The following is a 22,286-nucleotide window of genomic DNA, read 5'->3' as shown; positions in this document are numbered from 1 at the left end:
CTTGCCGAGTTTTATAAAGTATTCTGATTCTTATATGATCTTTCCCTATTTTTTTATTTCTTTTCTATTGCCTTTAAGTCTTTTTCATTAAGCCTTTTAACACCTTTGCCTATTTTATGCATCCTTCTCTCTTGTATACCTCTTTCCATATAGCTATATGATCTGAAAATCCTTTTTATCCCTTTTTGTAATATTTTTAAACTTTCTGATAGTAAGAAATAGTCAATTTCTGTTTTTATTTCTCTTCTTCTATATGTCTAATGTTTGTTGTCCCATATATATAACTTTCCACTTTTCATTATCTCATGCATTGTTTTAACATAATTGTTATTTTTCTTTCTCATTCATCAACTGCAGTTAAAGTCTCCTACTAATATTATATCCATGCTAACACCTACATAGTTTAGATTTTTTTCAACATTAGTTCTCTTTCTTTCTTTGTAACATATGCATATAATGCAATAGTTCTATAAACCATTGTTTTCCACCTTAAATCTAGCACCCTTATTCTTCTTAATTTGATTATTGTAAAATCTAATGTTTTGATATTTTCGTTATATAATATATCTATTCCAGAATGTGTCTTTTTCCATATTCCAAATTACTTTTCCATTCCATAAAATTTCAGTTTGTAATCTTTCTTCTTGTCAGAATCTCAGTATCTTCTTAATATAATAATATGCATGCCCATTGAAGCATAGCATTCTAAAATACATATTCTTCTTTTAAAATTCTTCCTACTATTCACATTTAAAACTAAAATGTTCAGCTTTTAACTGATATTGTTGTTGTTTTTATCTCATCCTTTACCTTTTTATTGTCTTTCACTATTACATTTTTAAAACTTATTTTCCTCTCTTTTACTTTTTCCGTATGGAATTGTTCTTCACATCTCACTACTTTCCAATTTATGTATTCTTCTTCATGCATGTTGAGGACCTCTTCTTCCCCTTCTCTTTCCTCTGGTTTTACCTCCATTATTATATATTTGTTTTTTCCTGTTCTTCTTGTTTCCCTTCTATATCTTTTTCATATGCTGAACTTGTGTACCTTCTTTTTCTACAATTTCTTCACAATCTACCCATGTGTGTCCTGTTTTTCCACATTTGTTTACAATTTATATATTTTTTTTGCTGCATGTCTTACTTTGCAACAAATAAACCATTTTCATTTATCACATTCACCAATCAGATGGTCATTTTTTCCACAAAAAAAAAAACATGTTTTAGGTTGCCCTCTATACTTAACAAATCCTCTACTACCATTTACATTAATCACACTAGGGATATGCACAACATTGTCACTTTCCATTTTCAAAATAATCCCACAATCTCATCCCCCAGTTCACAAACCTCTTTCATCATATATTTTTGTTATACCCATCACATCTTTACATACTGTCTTTAAATGTCCTTTTAATTCATCTTTTTCAACTTCTGTTCTGAATTGTATTATAACTATTTTTTTTCTCTATAAAATGCCTGTACTATGCATTCAGTCATGGATTACAGTTCTTTTTCAGTCTGTATTTCTCTAAGAAATTTTCCATGTACTGCCTTGTTTCAAAAATTAAGTCACGGTATGTTTCCTTGTTAATAAGAATAAAATGCTCTTACCTCCTTGGGTGAAACACCCAATGGTAAAACTATAGTGTCCCATACATTATAGCTCTCCCATTCTGTTTGTTTCTTGCTAATTATTCTTGCTGTATATTTCTTATTCATTCCCTTCTCCTTTTCATTTCTTTTTTCTCTTTCTTTAACTCTCTGTGCATATGATTTTCTTTTTGTTTTATCTTCTATAACTTATTTTTCCTGTATTTTCTCCATAATTGCATCCCAGGTTGCCACCAATTGTTCACCCTCCAGTTCACTTTGGTTAATCATATCCTTTAGATAACCATCCCACAACCCTCCAGATTGAAATGTTGAAAAAATATACTCCCGCTGACTGTCTTCTTCCACCTCAAACAGCTTCTTCTGAAATAAAGTCTCTGACTCTTGAACTGCTTCAAAAGCATTAATTTCACCATCCTCCTCCTCCAATACCAATGACCTCTCTGCTTCTTCTGATTCATTTAGTTGTCTGTCATCTCCACACTCATTTCTTTTCCTTATTTAAATTTCACTCACACTCACCATACTTCCTCCTGTTTCTCTGGGCTGCCTACATGTCTGGAATGGAAACAGGAGATACAGCGTGCCACCATCAAAAGTGTCATTGTACGCTAACGAGTAGAGGAAGTTCTCTGATGCCCTGACCAAATATCCTCAAGTAGTATAAATGCCTTGCATCTGCCCTGAAAAGAGGCCAGTGGGACTAACCCAATCAACAAAGGAAAAAATAAATAAATAAACCGAGCACTGGAAAAGCATAAATGACTGATCATCAAATTTGCAGTTTTTGACCAGAGCATTCATTTATTTAAACTTGTTATATTCATTACTTGTAAAATGTCAGTTTGCTTTATTCAGTGTTCTTTACCATAAAGCTCTTTCAATTTTGATTATATATAAATGCATAAAATGCATATGAAATAATTACTTGAATGATTAGAAACTGAACTTAACAGTCACATGTATAATTCCCAGAATCTCAGTTCATGAAAAGGAATTTTCAATTTTTAATAACCATAAATCAGTGCCCTGCCAATGGGTATGTCACACATGACACCATGTAACTACCAAAAAAGTAAGGGTTATGGGTCCCTTTTTTTTTCTTCTAAAAAATCTCAAATGTTTCTGACTCTGTAAATACCTTAATTACCTGAAATTCTGGGCAGCATAATTTTAGTCCCCAAGCCTAAAACTTGTTCACCATCTACCTGTAAAAAAAAAAGCAAAGTGAAATGGGTCAAGCATGACTTCAACATCCAGAATCATGTTATAAGCATTCCATAGGAATGTGTACTGGTGAGTAACTGGTTTCAAATCTTGTAAACAGTATATCCGGGTACAGTATCCAAGCCACACCAGTACAGAAAGCTGATAATGCTGTCATAATGTATTCAGCAACAGCACTTCTCAAAGCCTAGAAAACCATGCAGACAACACTGAAAAGCACAGAGGTTTGACTCATAGTATCATCTTTAGTGTTAAGAGAATGAAGACTGCCTTATCTGGGACATCCATCATCAGCAGATCATCAAGGAATACAGTCTTCAAAACCAAATACAACAAAGGAACAAGACTGGAACGAATTCCATCCTTCACATATCTAATTTGGATTCATGCCGAGTTGCTTACGGCTGAGCAAACAGAAACAAATTGAAAACTGTTCACCAAAACTACCTTCAGTGAACATTACAACAATTTTTTTTTGCAGGGGAACAAGCTCTCTAAACCCCACATGTGAGGGAGACGACCCCTACAATCCCTAAACTTGTGTATACCAACTCCAAGGTCACACAACAGTGGAGAAAAAGGCAAACACCTCTGGTGTCAAAAGTAGTTACAGCGAATAGTACGTGCTCTTTTTGTGTTCAACAAAACTACCTTTGTTACACATAACACATTCCCTTCTGAGGATTCATCCTAAATCAGGCTATACCTTCTTAAGAGCACGTGACCCACTATGTCAAGAAAGCATTTTAAAATAGAACTACTGCAGAAAGAACCATTTTGGTAACTCTCCTCCCGCCTCCCTTGCTGTGATGACATAATGTTTAACTCCCTGCAGAAAGTGGAGCAACAGAAACTGCAGGGATAGTAGTGCAATATATCAGCATGTTGTACATAATACACTCTAGCACTATGTATATCTTCATGTAACTGGTTATGGATAATACAATGTGCCTTCTGTATTCATACGTGTAATATGTATTATTCACCCTGGGTGCATCTCTGAATCTGAGCTTGAAATTGATTCAAATGGATGTGCTCTACTTCAGTAAACAAACAAACAAAAAAATAAAACATTTTTTGAAAACTACAAAAAAGAAAGGTTGACAACCATATAAACAGCATAAACATGGACTAAATTAAGCATTAAAAGCTTTTGTTTTGCTTTTCAAACATGACTGTTTTTATGTGATCGTATCGAATTACTAAAGTGACACCTAATCGTAATACAGCATTTCAATGATGTAATTTATTTCAAAGTGTCAAAAGAATATTTGAATGACTGAAGTAAATAAAAGGGTAAATGTTTGTTGCAGCTGCTGGGGAAAATAAAGAACAGATATGAACTGATTGCTGGTTCCTTAGAATGAATAACAGAGAAAGGATTTGTGGTTAACCTGAAGGAAAGGAAATGCTACTGAGTAAATTTCTCACTAGTATTTCCTAATTTTTTCTTCATTTGGACTAAGAGTTGCCGTTGGATTTCATGAGAACACATAGTGATGGGCCAACTCCCAGCAGTAGCTGTTTTTGGCAAAAATTACTACTGAATGACATCTGCAACTTTAGCATCCCCATCCGTGTTTCACTGAAATCCTGCAACAATTAATGCTCACTGAAAACTATGAAGGGTGAGAAGTAGAGAGAGAGAGAAATATGCTTTCATAGCAGAATTAAATATTGAGAGTATCCTTCAGTATGTATCTGTGAGCTTACGTCTTCCTGAATATATTAGCAGGGTTATAAAAGAATAAGATTTGTTCCTATTAGAATATTTTATCATGAAATTCGGAACTCATGCCTAATATGGAATGTCATAAACAAGCAGTCAGGAGATCTTGGCAAAATTAATGTTGTAGTGTTGATTTCTAATTGGTCATGGCAGTTTTATAATTGTTACAGTAATGTTGCCTTTAATGAAAAGGGTATGAAGGTTGATGATTTTTTTGTAGCTCAAGACAACAGGATCTTGATTTCCTAGTCTCCCAGGTATGTGTCTTTCTGTGCAATAAAGGAGATTGTTATTCTCTGTTGAACTGTTTCATGTTAAGGTTATTTGGTACTTAACAAAATGTAACTACTATACAGCAAATTTAGTACTAAAACTAAATGTTATGATACCTTAACTGTTACTTCCCCCCTAGATCTCAGCTTCACTCAACTTCAGGTAAGCAGGTGCATGCACCTGTACCTAAATTTATCTTAGGGAAACGTTCTGTACCTCAGTCCCTGTCTATGGCAAAATACATCCTTCCTCATCAGGAAACTAATGTCTAACATGACCCTGACTATAGACAAAACTCCATCATGTTCACAAGAAATGTGAAGTATGGCATTGATTGACTGACAAAGCTACCTGCACTAAACCAATCAAGACCACTAAAGGAAAGTTATACTACTGAAGAATGAGGAGAAATATCATTGATTTTGTACATATCTTAGAATTAGAGTTAATCTGATCATAAAATCCTCATGTTTGGGCAGTAAATCAATATGCATATATCTGTTACATGCCTATTAGTCTGATTATGTTAAGATGCATCACTGAACTTATACATCGCGTAGATATTCCCCCCCCCAAAAAAAAAAAAAACATGCACAATACAAGTTAACCCAACAGCACAGTTAAACAAATGATTAGAATTGCCTCCTTTTGCTCTTTGTCACCACTATCCTATCATGCCTTCTCGAACTGTACTCTGTTAGCATTTTTTTCTCCAAAAATCCTTGCAGATGGTTCCCTTCTATCTGTAAGAGTCTTGCCTGTTTACTGCCTACCTAGTTCTATCTTGGTTGTTTTTTTTCCAGCAATTAGATGGACATTTATACTGCCCAAATACTTTTTGCTGCTTTTTTTCCCAGTTGAAATGAAATATTTGCAAATTAATCTCTCTGCTCAAAGGTGTAAATTGAGTCTTTATGAAGAAAGCACTTGGGGTAAGTTCATTGGTTTGCAAAATGGGTAGGAATAATTTGAATAAAAATGATCAACATTAACCTAAAGTTAAAGTTATATTTTGTTTACATGTTTATTTTAATTTTTTCTCAGTTAATAACCTTTCTAGCACCATACCTCTTTATTTTAATATTTGTTAGCTTTATGCCACATTGCTCAAAAATATTATTAACAGTGAAGAAAAATGTCAAATTGCAATGTAAATTTAGTTGTGTTTCTTCTGCTGAGCTACCTTGGTGTCTCACACTCCACAAAACAGATGCAGTTAAACACTCCAAAATAAACACTTTGCTCTATGACAATTTTAAGTTTGTTATTTCAATGATTTCGCCTTCATGTATGCTATGGTATTTGCAGTATCTAGTAGCTTTGTGTAGGTATGTGATGACTCTTCAAATACAGGGTACACGACAATTCAGTTTGTAAAGTGTCTTTAGTTAAGTATGACAGAAACTATATTTATCTGATTCTCATTTGTATGACATAACATATGTTTAGTAATAAGTTGTTTTCTCTTAAAACCTTTCCCACATTCAGTACACCAGTATGGTGTTTCATCTGTGTGAACAAGAAGATGCCTTCGAAGGTCTGACTGACCTGCAAAAGCCCTATCACATATTGTGCATTTAAACGGTTTCTCTCCTGTGTGAATCATTCGATGCGTAGCAAGATTTATTTTTATCCTAAAACATTTCCCACAGTCTGCACAGCTGAAGGGTTTCTCTCCTGTGTGTATTGACTTGTGTACAGTAAGATGTTGTTTTCTTTTAAAAGCCCTACCACAGTCACTGCACTGGAAAGGCTTTTCTCCTGTGTGCACAGTCTGATGGGTAGTAAGTTCTGCCTTCTGAATAAAACTTTTGCCGCACTCAGTACATACAAATGGCTTTTCACCAGTATGGATCTGCAAATGCCGATTTAGACAAGACTTGCTTGAAAATCGTTTTTCACATTCAGTACATTTAAAACGCTTCTCTCCTGTATGAATCCACTGATGGTTGAGAAGCTCAGATTTTGTTATGTAGCCCTTCTCACAATAAGTGCATACATATATCTTCTCTGTATGAACTTGCTGATGCCCTGTAAGACTTGATTTGTGTCGAAAACTCTTCTCACAGTGTGTACACTGAAAAGGTCTTTCCTTGTGAATGTTCTGGTGACTGTTTAGCTCCTCCAAATCTACAAAGCTCTTTCTACATTTAATGCATGCATAAGGATTCTTTTTTGCATGAATCCACAAATGTCCACTAAGACTTGAACGTTGTCTAAAGGTCAGCCCACATTCCATACATCGAAATGGCTTCTCCCCAGTATGAATCCGCTGGTGATCAGCAAATCTTGTTTTATCTGTGAATGTTTTCTGACATTCATTGCATATATATGGCTTTGTTTCTGAATGGACCCATTGGTGTCTAGTTAAATTCGATTTGCATCTGAAACCCTTCCCACACACAGTACAACTGAAAGGTTTCTCCCCTGTATGAATGCGCAGGTGCTCAGTGAAATGAGTTTTATCTATAAAACTCTTTGCACACTCAGTACACGTATAAGGATTCTTTTCAGAGTGTACCCATAGATGTTTATTAAGACTTGACTTTAGTCTGAAACTTTTCCAACAGTCAGGGCACTGAAACTGTTTCCCTACATCACAAATTGGGAGACAGAGAATTTCAGACTCTTTTATGAACCCAGTATCCTTATCGTGGTGATGTCTATCATTATTTGTATCTGTGTGAAAAGACTGGTGTTCAGTAAGGCTACTTTTAGTAGCTGAATGTTCCGCAGGTTTGGTACTAGTCAGATCCTCTCTCTTGGGGAGCTGCCATTGGTATAAAGTTTTATTGAGCTGTATATCAACATTTTCACTATGGCTAGATTCCACATATTTGTTTGTTGTAGACTTTTTGAAGCATTTCTTAAATATGGAAACCTGCTGTTTCTTGAAGTTACATTTATTAAATATTGACTGATTACGTGATCTTTTCTCATATTCAGTACATTCAGACTTTCTCTCGTCTGTCTGATTTGGTGGGAATGCATGGAGCTCATCTTCATCTTTCTCAAAAGTTGAAGGTTTAAGCTCTGAATTTTAAAAGAAAATGAAATAAGTCACTCAGGATGTAAACATACTTAATTCACAATAAAAATCATTAGTACTACCTCTGTTGTGTATATCTCCTGAGTCAGTGCTCACTAAGCATTACTTCTTTCAAATGTACAAATACTATACCTCATTATGCTCCTCTAGAGCCATTCCTCTTTCTTTAATTTTAATCTGCTACACAGACAATAACGCATCAGCATACTGTAACACTCACTCATTTGGACGGATTTTTTAAACTTGCACTTCACATTTCAGTTTAATGTTTGGATCATCTTAAGAATTCTGAGAAAAATGCCCCATAAACTACTATTCTGATCCTTTTTTATTGACTGGCAGCATGCAGCCATAAAGTTCCAAGATGGTCAACTGTGTTATAATGTATTAATGCCCAAAATATGGATTCCTCAAATTATCTCAATCTTGCCCTCAAGCACAGTGACTTCACAGTTGCTTACAGAAAATCTGAGGGTGCAAGGGTTATGAAGTGAAGCTTGCCTCTACAATAAAATGATTTAATGAATGGACTAGAACATTTTGTTTCCTTCCATGGAATGTACAGTATGTGGATACAAAGTGGATTGCTTGTGATCCCAAGAGGCATAGCACAAATGGTTAATGGTTTGAGCTGGTAGTTAATTTCACTATGCAGTACTAAATTTGAATCTCTCAGCCTCCACCTGAATTCTATGATATTCTGGGCAAGTCACTTAACCAGAGCTCCGCTCCTGGATCACAACTGGGAATATGTATGTAAACCTAGAGGCTCTTGCCAATTAACAAATGAATCAATAAGCACAAAAATACTTTAAAGGGACGGCTATAAAATAAATTTATGTGCAGTAATGTAAGTTTTTGAAATACAATTGTTCCAGGCCTCATGTTGCTAGAAAGCACACACACTACATTATCTTGATTAATTATTCATCACCTGCTGCTGACATCTATAAAACTGTCAGAACGCAAGGTCTACTACCTGCAAAGATTGACATTGGGTCAAAAAATAAGCTCTGACTGCTGTCCGCATTCTACAACAGTGATAGAAAGCATTCTCTGCCTACTGTTCTCATGTACAAGAATGGAAGAAGCAAGCTCAGCATCCTGCTATATCTACAACAGGGTCAGAAAGTAAGGTCTGCGATAGTGACATAAAAAAGCTCTGACTCCTGTTCACATCTAAAATAAGGGCAGAAGGCAGGTTTTACTATCTGCCACGTCTACAACAGTGGTAGAAAGCAAGCTCTGCCTTCTGTGCACATCTATTGCAGGGGAAGAAAGCAAGTTCTCTCTCCTGGCCAAAGGGGCAAAAAGTAAGTTCTGCCACCTGTATGTATCTACATCAGTGACACAAACTACACTTTGTCACATGACAGAGAACAATTGAGTTAGGGTACTCACTGTAACTCTGGATGCCTAAGGAAAGGGACAATTCTCCAGTACATTTTGCAGAACTGGATTTTGGCCAGAGAAAGATGTCTGCCTTTCTGCCAGATTCAGCAGCAGCAGCACCATGGATGAAAACCCATGTGTAAATGAGATGGCAACCTGTTTTAACTTTTGTTCTTATTGAATCTGTAAGGTTATCAACAAATGTGCCTGAGCACCCTGATACTAAGGAGAAAGGGTAAAGCTCCACTTTTACAATAGCCCAGTACCTGAGTAACTCTACCTGGAGAAATGCTAAAACACAGCTCCAAGCACACATTATACAACCACACCACCACATCAGACTAGCAACAAACAAAAGACTCCACAAAAAACAAACAAACATTAGAGGAAACAATCACGGGGGTAAACTGCCTCTATTTGCTATGCTAAAAGGTCACAACACTGATTTTCTGGGAAGGTGGTTGGAAGGCTGATCCGGAGCACACATGCTTGCCAATTACCTTTCCAAGTGGGAACAGAATGGTGGGAGCTCCTACTCCAACAAAGGTCTTGTACTCTAACATCTATGATTATACTGAGTAAGGTGTGACATCAAATTTAAGCAGCAAACACAATTTGGCCTTGAGGAATGACTTATTTATTTATTTATTTTAAATAATTTAATATTCTGGTTTGGTCTTTGAAATTTTAAATATATAATGGCACTATTTGGTGTAACATAAAAGGTTCTGTAGTACATGAAGAATCAGATATTGATAAAACTTGTACAGAGAAATTAGTCTATCTAATTCTGTTGTAGTGACAAATAAATATTTTTCCTGGAGTGCTGGTTTCTGTTATGTGGATTCGTCTAACTTTGCACCAGCCACATGTGGAGATGATTATGTTCCACGAGATTCACACACACACAGCACACACTCACAAATAACCACACATACATATGGGTATATACAAGATAATCAGTACTGCTAAACGCCTTAATGCTGATTACTGACAAAAACTGATTTGAACTCAAAATGCTGACAATTCAACAGGCATGCTCCAAAATATAAACTTGAAGCATGCATTTTTCAGAAATACTGTTTTTTGCAGGAAGGCAAGCCCACAAAACTCAATGCTGCTTACATACTCCAACTCCAAGATTGTACAATACTGGGAAAAGAGTCTGTTTGTGTTCCTCCATATATTTGCATTTGACAGCTTTTCTTTTAACTGACTTTGGTTGATAGATGGGAGTCGAAAGAAAAGCTGTCAATTTCAAATATATGAAGGAACCCCTACACACACATCCAGACACACACACACAATATGTATATATAGTGACACATGTATGTGTATGTACATGTACATATACATATATATATATATATATATATATATATGTGTGTGTCTGTGTACGTGTACACACACACACTATGTATATATAGTGACACATGTATGTATACATATATATATATATATATATATATATATATATATGTGTGTGTCTGTGTACGTACGTATACACACACACACACACACACACACACACACACACATATAAATTCATACAAATGTAGTTTATCAAGCAACTAACCAATGATTCAATGATAGTTCCTTTTGCCAGTAAACAAAATGCAACCAATCTCCAAAACAGATTTGCCTCACATCACATCTTTTTCAGTGTTCTGGATCAGAAAAGTACATACACCAATAAATGCTAAATTCAGAACAAATGTGACCAGTTTTCCTGTAATAAAGTATTTCCCTGGTAGAGCAACAACATAAAATTGAAGAACCAAGACCTATCAATCTGATAAATGCACATATTCAGAACAAAAATAAAATAAATAAATAAAATAAATAAATAAATACAAAAAAATAATTAATGCTAGCCCCTTAATAGAAGAATAAATATGCTAAATAATCAGTCTATTTTACAATCCATAAACTAAAGCAGAATGGATACAGTAGTTTACTTCAAATATATGAAATTCTGAAGTTTAAGGTAAGCCGCGTTGGTGCAGCAGTAGCATTGTTGCCTCACAGCAAGAGGTTTTCCCATTCGATTCTCGGCTGGAGCGCCTTCTGTGTGGAGTCTGCATGTCCTCCCTGCAGTCGAGTGGCATCCGAAAGACATGCATAGAATGGGCGTGCCTTCGTTGAAGGTTGGACGTTGAGCTGGCACCTCAGCACCCGTAAAAAATCTACTGCCAATTATTAGCGGACCGAAGTTCCGCTGTGGCGACCCCTAACCGGGTAAAGCCAAAAGAAGAACAAATAAAGGGACAAAATGTATTGTAGTTGTAGAATAGTGACATCCAGTGGCTGTGGGAATTGAAGCACCCAAAGTATACAACATAATGTTGTATAATAAATAATCCAAACACAGATTAATAAATAAATAAATACATGGAATAAAATATCCAGTTCATATTTCAAAATAAGTATCTATCTATACTACAGCTGATGTCCAGTGGGCTGTCTGTGTTGGTCATCTCTCACTTCCTAAAGGAGGACTGCCAAGAAAGCAGGTCTACCCCCTCCCACAGGCATGGTAAATGCTTTTTCTAGGTATCCATTAGAGAAATTTTATTTTCCTATGAACTCCTTCAATGCCCACTGCCCCACCCACCCCCCAGGAGAGGTAAGCAGGCTACACCCCTTCACTACTTCCTCTCCCTGCCTGGCTCCCACAGCGATGGTGTTGCTTACTGAACTCTGGTAATCTGGATCACAGTAAGGGATCCTTTCCTTTGCACCATGAAGCCAGGTGATTTCCTGACTGCGAATGAAACATGGAGGTAAAGGGACAGTTTACTGTTGGTAAAGGTAACTGCATCTTTGGTGACAGTGTTGGTTTTAAGAACAGTGGTCCTTAATAAAGTATGAACTGTGGAAATTTTGTTTTGCAAATAAAGCCATACTGCATTTTTTGGCATTAAACGTGAGCCCATGGTCACTACAACAGATGTTAGCCTGGTCAAGTTCTTGCCGTAGTAGCACAGGTAAGCATCCAATGTGGTGCATATAACAACATGCAATTTGCGGTCATCATTAAGGTTAGTTTAGTCAGCTACAACCCTTTGACCTCTGCATTGACATTATAAAAATAGATGCCAGAGAGGAAGGTGGCCCAGGACAAAGTTTTGAGGGCCAACCTCCAGTGGCATTCTTCTGTTTGGAAGAAGTACCCTATTCTGTTACTCTTATCAGTGAGCCAGCTGACTCTTCAGCAGATGGTGTGGGTCAAGGTTGTGATGTCTGAGGTAGTAGATAATACTCATATGAGGAATTGTATCAAATACTTTAGCTATGTTCAGCTAGCAGTGTGAACAGAGTGGCCCATGTATGTACATTTCATGGTCCTAATGAAGTAATTGATAAGACTGAGTAGACAGGAGCCCCCATTCTAGTGAGGATGAGATGCTCTGCACCATGTGAGACCCTATCTAGGTTCATCCACCTCAAGAATGAAATATTCACTTGCAGAGATGGAAGAGACTCCAGAAGGCTAGTATGGACAGCACACCACTCTGGGCCCAGTGACAGGGTTCTGTTACCAAGAGAAGGCTGGTGGGCATAATGTGCCTCTGCATTCACTGCACATTCCCAGTCCACTGCAACACCCACATCCTCAGGCAGGAAAATATTGGTGTGAAGATCACAGCAAGCAAACAGGCCAAGAAGATGAGAGTCTGAGTTGCCCCTGCACTGTGCCAACCCAGTCACCCATAGTTGCCCAACACTATTATCTTCTTTAATGGTAATAATGATTGACAATAAAAAATGTACAACTATAGGCTTGTAGCAATTATCAATTTTGCAGGGACTGGGGAGAAGTTCTCCCATCTTATGACAACCACAAAGGAATTTGGCTTAAGGAACACCACATACAGTGATGTTTCTGGGAAATCTATGGATGGTGCCATCAAGAGCCAGTCATCCAGGTAATGGCAGGTAAGGAGACACATGGAAAGCCTTCTCCTATAATTCATTGGCCACTATGGGCAACAACTTGCTGAAGACTCTGGGCAAAGAAGGAAGGCTGTACAGGAACACTTTATAATGAAAGAGATGCCCAACCTCAGCAAATCAGAACAATATTCTGTATGAATTCCACACACCAAAGTATAATAAAGAAGTATATCTTGTCCAGCCATAACATCCAGGTGCTTTGCAGGAGTAAGGGCATATGCCCCTACAGGGCAGCCATCTGAAGCCAGGTGAACTAAATATGCTGGATGAAGTTGCCAAAGCCCAGATTGTGACTAAGACTAACCTAGTACCAGCCTATGAACCTATAAGTCACCCTGCTAGACAAGGATCCAGGGAAGTAAATACTGTGGGAAGAAATAGCCAGGGAATGGTTATGGCTAGGCTTGTATAGGCCCTAGGGCTGATAGCCTAGTACCAACCTATGAACCTATGAAATCATCCACCCCCTTTGGGACTAGAAAGAGGTGGAAGTAAATCCATGATCCAATACTTTGACAGCCTCTGTAGCATCTTTTCATCAAAACATTGTGAGTCTCTCCAAGGAACTTCATGAAGAAACCAAATCGATAAGGAAAGTTATTTCAGGAGCATGGATCAGTGAGCTTTTGTTAGTCAATGGTTCATAGGTTCATAGGTTGGTACTAGGCTATCAGCCCTAGGGCCTATACAAGCCTAGCCATAACAATTCCCTGGCTATTTCTTCCCACATTATTTACTTTCCTGGACCCCTGTCTAGCAGGGCAATTGACGTGATCCCTGGGGTGAATTTCCTTTCTCCCATCCAATCGTCAAGGTTCCTCTTGAAGAGGTCCAAAGAGGCACTCTGCTTGACATGTATGGGCAATCTATTCCAGAGTCTGGGGAGTCTCTGGGTCAGGAACCTATCCCTCCAGCATGTTTTGTTTATTGTGATAACAAGGTTTAGATCCCTGGAGCGTGTAGCTCTGAGGGATTGAGATTTCTTTAAGTGTACCATGTCCAACAGCTCTGGGTTTGACATGGCCTTGTATGTTAAGCAGAGATCGCCTCTGAGTAGACGATATGCGACAGAGTATAGCTGGAGTTTTTTAAGGCAGTCAGCGTAGGGCATCTGCTTTAGGCCTGTGATTCTTTTAGTGAGGTAGTTCTGAGGCCTTTCCAGTTGTTGCAGATGTCTTGAGAGGTACATACCAAATGGGGCATTGTATTCTATAATGGGTCTAATGAGGGATGAGTACAGTGGAACAATGACCTCCTTTTTTCTGGATGAAAAGCCCTTCGTGATGAGGTGTGCCACATAGAAGGATTTCCTGACTGTTGTGGCGATGTGGTTATCGAAGGTGAGACCACTGTCCACCTGTGTCCCTAAGTCTCTTATCACACTTTCTGTGTTTAGTGTACTGCCACCTATGTGGTAATTCATGGATACATGTTTTTTTCCCAAAGGGGATAACAATACATTTCTTGGCATTCAGCTGGAGCCCATGGCTCTGGCACCAAGCATCTGTTTCTGTAAGGCCCTTTTGTAGAGTATCCACATCATTTGGGGATTCAATAATGGCTCCCAGTTTGCAGTCATCTGCAAACTTTGTTAGCCAGAGTCCCTTAGTGTTGACCTGTACTTCAGAGAAGTAGATGCCAAACAAGAGCGGCCCCAGGACTGAACCCTGAGGTACTCCACTTGTCACTTGTCTGGAGCTGGATTTGGAGTCGGCTACTTTTACAGTGTGGGTTCTATCAGTAAGCCATTTAGCAACCCATTGGGTGACATAGGGATTAATACCCAACTTAGTAAGTTTATCTATGATTCCAGAGTGGGGGATGGTGTCAAAGGCCTTGGCAAGGTCTAGATAGGCTGTGTGGACCACCTTACCCTTGTCAATGACTCTGTAGACTGATTCAAAGAAGTCAATCAGGTTCAGGAGACAAGATCGGCCCTTCACAAACCCAAACTGGGTGGGGTCCAGTGTTTGAAGGTTGCCAATGTCTTTACGCTCCATGGCCTTGCAGATAAGGCTTGTCAGACTGATGGGACGGTAGTTTCCGGGATCCAAGGTGGATCCCCCCTTGTGGATTGGGATAACTGTAGCTCTGCGCCACTCAGTGGGCACGAAACTTGAGGTGAGGCTATGATTAAACATGACACTTAGGTGAGGTGCCAGTTCATATTGTAGTTCATGTAGTACACAGCCCGGGATGTCATCTGGTCCCATGCATGCTGTATTCTTGGCTTTAGAGAGTGCGTTTTGTACCTGTGTGGCCATTATTACTGGAATTTGGCAATCTTGTGGTATTGAGATGGGCCATTTGGGGGGGAGAGGGGGGTGAAGTTGGCACTGAATCGATCTGCCAGGATATTGGCAATATCCTTCGCATCAGTATATTTAATGCCATTCTGTTTTAGCTCAGAGCAGATCTGAGCATTGCCATTTAGATTCTTGACATAGTTATAGAATGCTTTGTGGTTGTCTTTGGAATCTTTGGCAATTTTATTTTCGTAACTAGCTTTGGAGGATTTTATGAGGCATCTCAGTTTCTTACTGAGGCTAGTAAGGAGTTTTGCATCCTGGGATTTTCCTCTTTTCTGCAAAAGTTTCTTCCTTTTGTTGTAAAGTTTGTTTATGGCAGGGGACCACCAGATTGGCTTCCTTTTTTTGGATGAGAGCATTTTGGTTCTATTTGAGATGGCACGATTCATGCATGAGTGGATGTGCTCGTACAGTGCCTTAGTGTAGGATTCAGCAGCTGAACTTTCAGTTCCCGTCTGCATGGGTGTCATGAAGTTTGCCACTTCTGACTTGAGTAGCATGAAGTTGGCTTTGGAGAAATTTTTTATGGTGGTTTCTTTACTGGGGGGTGGGGGTGGGATGTGGATGTTAAGGGTGATTAGCTTATGGTCAGACCTGACTAACGAGGGGGTGACCATAGGTATGGAGCATTGATTTCCCATGTTGGTAATGACCAGGTCTAGGATATTGGAGCCCCTGATGGGACTATGGATTAGGGCATTGGAATTTATGAATTCCAAAAACCGTTGCGCAAGGGTGTTGGGACATGAGTAGTTTTCCCAGTTAATGGCAGGATAGTTAAAATCACCCAGTATTAGGGTGTTTGGTTCTATCTTAATATTTTCCAGTATGTTTAGAAAGGTGTAGTGAGAATCTTGGGGTATGGTGGGAGATCTGTAGCAAGCTACAATTTGGATTGCAGTCTTACCTAGTGTTAGTTGCACTTGGAGAATTTCAGACACATTGTGTTGGCCAACTAGCCTGGTGGTGTGAATATCCTTGGTGAATATTGACACTCCTCCACCTTTAGTGTTTCGGTCCTGGTTTGGTGGCCGAAAAGTGTGGTAAGAGTTGTAGCCTGGTATTGCAGGGGTGCTCTCTGAAGCCTTGAACCAGGTCTCAGTTACTGCACAGATATCGATGTTCTCCATTTTAGGAGTGCCTCGAGAGAGTGCATTTTGAGGTTTAGACTTCTAGCATTGAGCAGCATTACCTTCAGATTTTGCATGCTTGTACCTGTTATGGTGGTGGTTTTGTCCTTTGAAGTTTGCCTAAAAAAGGCACTATAGGGGTGGCAAGAGCCTTAGCCAGTAACCTGAATCCCAGGGGCCACAGGTGCAGACCATCTCTGGCAAAGCATCGTGGTCTGTCAATCATGTCATCCCAGGCAGACAGATACTGGATCCCCTTTGAATGACACCATAAGCTTAGCCAATTGTTGAAGTCAATCATTTTATCCTTATATTGTGGTATCATTCTGGGCGAAGGCATGATGCTACTCATGGCTAGGGTCATACCTGCCTGGGCCACATGATCCGAGAGCTCTTCCATGTCTCTTTTCATGTAGTCCAGGGAGGTATGTCTCAAGTCATTCACTCCAACATGGACAATGACAGAGTCATATTTGTACTTGTTGTGGAGTGACTTGAGTGCATGTGTTATGTGGCGGATCCTGGCACCCGACAGGCAGCTGACTGTAATTTTCTCCTTATTCAACCTGGTGAGAGGGACATCAGTGGTGCCACTTTCAATGGGCAAAAAGACATAGCAAATTTGCCTCAAACTTCACTCCCACTCCCTCTGCCTCCCCCATGAAATACCATGTCTATATTATTTCAGTGAATGCTTAAAATAGCAAATGCTGTTTAATCGACCCAATAAAGTCGAAATCCCTAAATCTTGAACACATGGAACAGTGATATTTCTCCCAGGGAAAAAAATCGCTGTTCCGTGTGTTCGAGATTTAGGGATTTCATCTTTAATGGGTCGATTAAACAGCTTTCACAATTTTAAGCATTCGCTGAAATAATATAGACCCAAAATACCTACTAGCTTATCTTCTGCCCCCCCAAAAAATATTAACAGGGAGAAGGTCCTGCCGGTGCTAACTAAGGTGAAACACAATGGGCTCCAACAATATCCAGGTATGCCTCCTGGACCAGTTAAGGCACTTTTCAAGTACAGCCTCAAAACAGGCTTTGTACCCAGAGAATGGAGGACTGCAACAGTTATCCCACTCCACAAGGGTGGACTATTAACTGACCCCAGAAACCACAGACCTGTTAGTCTGACTTGTCTAAAATGCAAAGCCATGGAAAGAATTATCATGGAAATGATCAAAAAAGACATACCCAACCTTAAGAGACTGGACCCAAACCAGTCTGGCTTTGTCAAGTGAAGGTCATGCCTACTAAACCTGGTGGATTTCATCGAAAACCTCAAGGCAATGGATGAGGGGAAAACAGTACATACCTCCTACCTGGACTTGGCTAAGACATTAAAAACAATTCCTCCCTTGGGTATGGTTGACAAACTCATCAAATTGGGTGTAAACCCCTACACAACTCACTGGATTGCCAGCTGGCTCACAGACAGGTGGTTTGGTGATACCACCTCCACTAAGAGATTGGTCACCAGTGGGGTATTTTAGGTCTCTGTGCTGGGACTGCTCCTACTTGACATCTACTTCTCGGAGGTAAAGGCTGACATCAAGGGCCTATGGCTGACCAAGTTCACAAATGACTAAAGACTGGGAGACATCACAGATTCTCCACTGACACAAAGATCTTACAAGAGGGCCTAACACAGACAAAATGACTGATGTCAAAGTCACAGACTACAACTGAATGCCAAGAAATGCATTATAGTGCCTTTTGGGAAAATTGCTACCCAGGCTAATTACTCCATCAATAAGACACCCCTAAGAGTTGAACCAATAGTCAGGGATCTTGGATTGTATGTAGACAGTAATCTGGCCTTTGACCAACTTGTGGCAATACTAGTAAGAAAATAATTCTGTGTTGTCCAACTTATAAGAAAGGGCATGGCATCTAGCTCCAGAGAAGTCATAGTGCCACTTTATTTGGCCATTATCAGACCCATCATTGAGTATAATCTTCCCTTCGGCATATACCTAAGCAGACATATGCAACAGTTAGAATGTTGTCTACAAAGGTTTCTTACCAGGAGAATCCAGGTTATAAATACATTATTCTACATGGATTGCCTTAAAGCACTATCTCTATGCTCCTTCTCCTACAGGTTACTGAGAGGTGATCTATACTTGGTATACAAGGCATCCTTGGAGCCTGCTCTGATGGACCTTTTGCACATCTGCAAAATGAACAGCATCAGTATCACTAGATCCAAGGATTTAAATTTTGTTTGTGACATAATGTGTGTGTGGGTTACAGATGAATTACTGTGGCATGACTGCCCACACGGCAGTGTAAACCTTGGTTCTAGATAATTGTCACTATTGAAGTGACACCCCGACCCCATGTGCAAAAATGGGAAAAGAGGTTGAAGATGGATGGGTAAATCAGGCATGTTGGTAAGACAGATATATGACTCAGAAAATCCCCCTGCTCTGGAATAGGCTCCCCATCCATGTGCAATGTAACCTTGACCAATGGATGGGAAATCGGAAATTCGCCCTGTGTTTGGCTTTCATGTCTATCTCAGAAACCTGGCTAAAACACCATATCAAAGACTCTAAAATTATCCCTCCCAACTACCACATCATTACAACAAACACTACCCAAAAGAAAGGTTGTGGAGTGGCACTTCTCTACTCTTCCTCCCTTTCAGTAACCCCCTACAATAAACCCAATCCACAATTTGCCAGTGCTGAAATAACTCTGGCCCTACTTCAGCTAAACAAACACAAACACATTTGCATAGCTGCTCTCTACATACCTCCTGGAGACAATATCCCTATTCTTGAGGATATCCTCTCCTGGTTCTCCTCTAACATTACCAATGAAACCATAATTCTGGGTGATGTTAACATTAACTGGACCTCCATCCAATCTCCCATAAGCTCCCTAAACCTCAACCTTTATAACTTCTCACAGATACTCAACTCTATTACAAGGATCTCCAAAGACTACTCCACTGGTAGCACCCTTGACTGGATTCTAGTCTCTCACCCCTAATACATTACTGATAGTGGTACCTTACCTGACACTCTTAGTGACCAACTTCCCTCTTTCGCTCATCGTCTTCCTTCCTCCTTACAACTATCTCATACTTACATATCTACACGGTCCCTAAAGAACTTTAACCCTGACGCTTTCTCTAACTCTCTAAAACACATAAACCGGAACCCACTCAAAACACTCCCATTAGATAATGCCGTTACCCACTTCAATACAACATTCTTCATTCTATTAAATGCTCATGCTCCCTCCAAAACCAAAAGAATAAAAAGTAACTCTGCCCCATGGTTAACCAAAGATACCATAAACTTGATCCAACTACGAGACAAAGCCTGGAAACACTACCAGAAATATACCCCCCACTCCTCCCTAAATAACTTTAAAGTACTTTGTAACAAAGTCAAAAAACTTATTATATCCAACCGCAAGTCCTATTTCTCTATACTCCAAAACAACTGCAAGACAAACCCCAAAAAATTCTGGAATGGTGTGATGAGTGGGGAGAGATGGGCAAAGGCTGCAAGCCTAGTCAAACAGAATATGATACATAATTCTAGCAACTGTATAAATAAATGTAAAATACAGGCTTGTGTTTTTAAATGTAAGGAAACACTGTAAAATGTGAACTTCAAGACTGTTGCAACATTGCCATCTGCTGTAAGGAAAACCAAGCCAAGTATTTCAAATTTGTCTTTTTAAGTTGAAAAGATCTTATGAATCTCTTTAATGTTTTACAAAGCGGCTCCAGTGCGGCTGGATGAAGATTATGACTAGAACTTAGATGTGGAAGGTGCTTTATTGCTCTGGTTTCTGCTAGCACATACATGTGAAATGTCTTGTATTGTAAGTTTCTGAGGAGGTGTTAGATTGCTAAATAATTCAGTTTGTGGCCTGAGAACTCAGACCAGGTGTTAAGATGATGAAATATGAATACTGGGAAAACCTAAGTGTCAAAAATGATGTAATCTGGGGAGGGACCCAGCAAACATGTTTGTTAGTAATGTTTAAATACTATTTCTCAGAAGAGACTGGAAGCATTTTGATCTTGGATACTCAAATATCAGCACTCTGCCTTGTGTTCACATGTAAGTTTTAGCACTGTGATTTCTTGTAGGAATAGTTAAAGCTAGTAAAGATTAATTAGATATTTTTCTTTGAAATCAGACCTGTCCTACTATATTATTTTAAGTTTCTGTGAGATCTCCGAACTCTTAAATATCTCTGTGGTGTAGTAGTCTTGTCTTGTGTTTTAATTATTTATTATTAAATATTTTTAAAACCTTCTACCTGTGGCTGATTTGTGTAGAGATAAGTTCTAGAGTACATTGCATATTTATAGAGGTTATTGTAATAGGCCACTCTAAAGTAAGCCTTGACTGTTAGTCATACTACCACTGGATATTAATATTGCACAGTAATAATTGGACACCCTTTTAAGGGGCTTTTTGTAGCTGATATTATTAACTAGGTGGTGGCAGTAATTACTACCATATAGTCTGGGTAAAGGGGCACAGTTGGAGAATCTGTATCAGCCTTTCCTAGGAGTGTCTGTGAAGTTGTATAAATACTTATCTCAAAGTGTGTGTGTGTTGTGTCAGCTACTTGGCAGGGACATGAAGCACTAGTTGGACAGAGAGAGTACTGGAGGTTTTAGCTTGCCCAGTTAGGCTGAGACCTGGACTCTATAGCTGTTCCGGTGGGGAGTCTTATTGGGGACCTGGTGAGCAAGGGAGCAACCAGCCCCAGACTGACTTTGATCTCTGTGTGCACTTCAGGGAAATTGTACTTTACTGTATGTATTAGTTATCCTTTTCTCTTCTCGAAGACAACCTTTCTGGTGTTAGTGGTGAGGATTGAGGCTCCTTGACTGCTGGGCCAGGGCTCGGTCGTCACAAGTGTTTGGCAGTGGTGGGATCTACTTCACATACTAATTGGTTTGTAGTGGTGTGGGTAGAGTGACTTCCTGTAGCTTATATACAGTGATCTCTGAAAGTATTTTGTGCTCTTAAACAGGTACGCAGTGTATACTCAGAGTTCAGATCACAATTGTTTTATTTCTTTTGTTAGCTTAGTGTTAGTCAGGGTGAGCAGGCAGCATGTCAGCAGAAGAGCATGGAAAGCTGACAAGGAGCCAGCTGGCAGAGATGTGCCAGGCTAGGGGACTTGTGCATGGAAACTGACTAAAGCAGACCTGATTGCAGCCTTGGTTACAGCTGCATCAGAAAACAGCTGCCTGGAGGACAATCAGACTGACAGCAGAGATACAATATCCACGGGGAATGGACAGCTCAACCTTTCTGCAGTGGACTTAAAAATCCAGCTGGAGCTAAAGGGACTTGAGTTGGACGCCAGGCGTATGGCACTAGAAATAGCTGAGAAAATGAGGAGTCTACAAGCTGAGGAAAATGAATGGCAGAGGAGGCATGAGAGGGAAATGCTGACTCTTTGCCAGAGTCATGGAAGTAATGGGGAAGGGAGTAACCGGACCCCAGAAGCACAAAAGGTCAGTAAATTTCTTCCACAGTTTAAAGAGGTGGATCATTTTGATAGCTTCATTCATATGTTTGAGCGGGTATGTAAACAGTATGAAGTTGA

The 22,286-nt window shown here is 39.2% G+C and overlaps 1 protein-coding gene across 1 annotated transcript in view; it reads right to left on the bottom strand.

Annotated features, from left to right (window-relative positions):
- Positions 1–4,514: 4,514 nt before the first annotated feature.
- LOC122809582 (gastrula zinc finger protein XlCGF26.1-like) overlaps positions 4,515–22,286 on the bottom strand; it is a 147,367-nt gene continuing 129,595 nt past the window's right edge. The window contains exon 4 of the mRNA XM_044081183.1: positions 4,515–7,878. Within this exon, the coding sequence (XP_043937118.1) occupies positions 6,230–7,878 (1,649 nt within the window). The 3' untranslated portion in view covers positions 4,515–6,229. The remainder of the gene's footprint in view (positions 7,879–22,286) is intronic.

The sequence above is a fragment of the Protopterus annectens genome, chromosome 1.part1, assembly GCF_019279795.1.
Source record: "Protopterus annectens isolate FY-2018-M chromosome 1.part1, PAN1.0, whole genome shotgun sequence".
In the NCBI taxonomy this organism is placed as follows: Eukaryota; Metazoa; Chordata; order Ceratodontiformes; family Protopteridae; genus Protopterus; species Protopterus annectens.
This window is presented reverse-complemented; position numbering and strand designations above follow the sequence as displayed.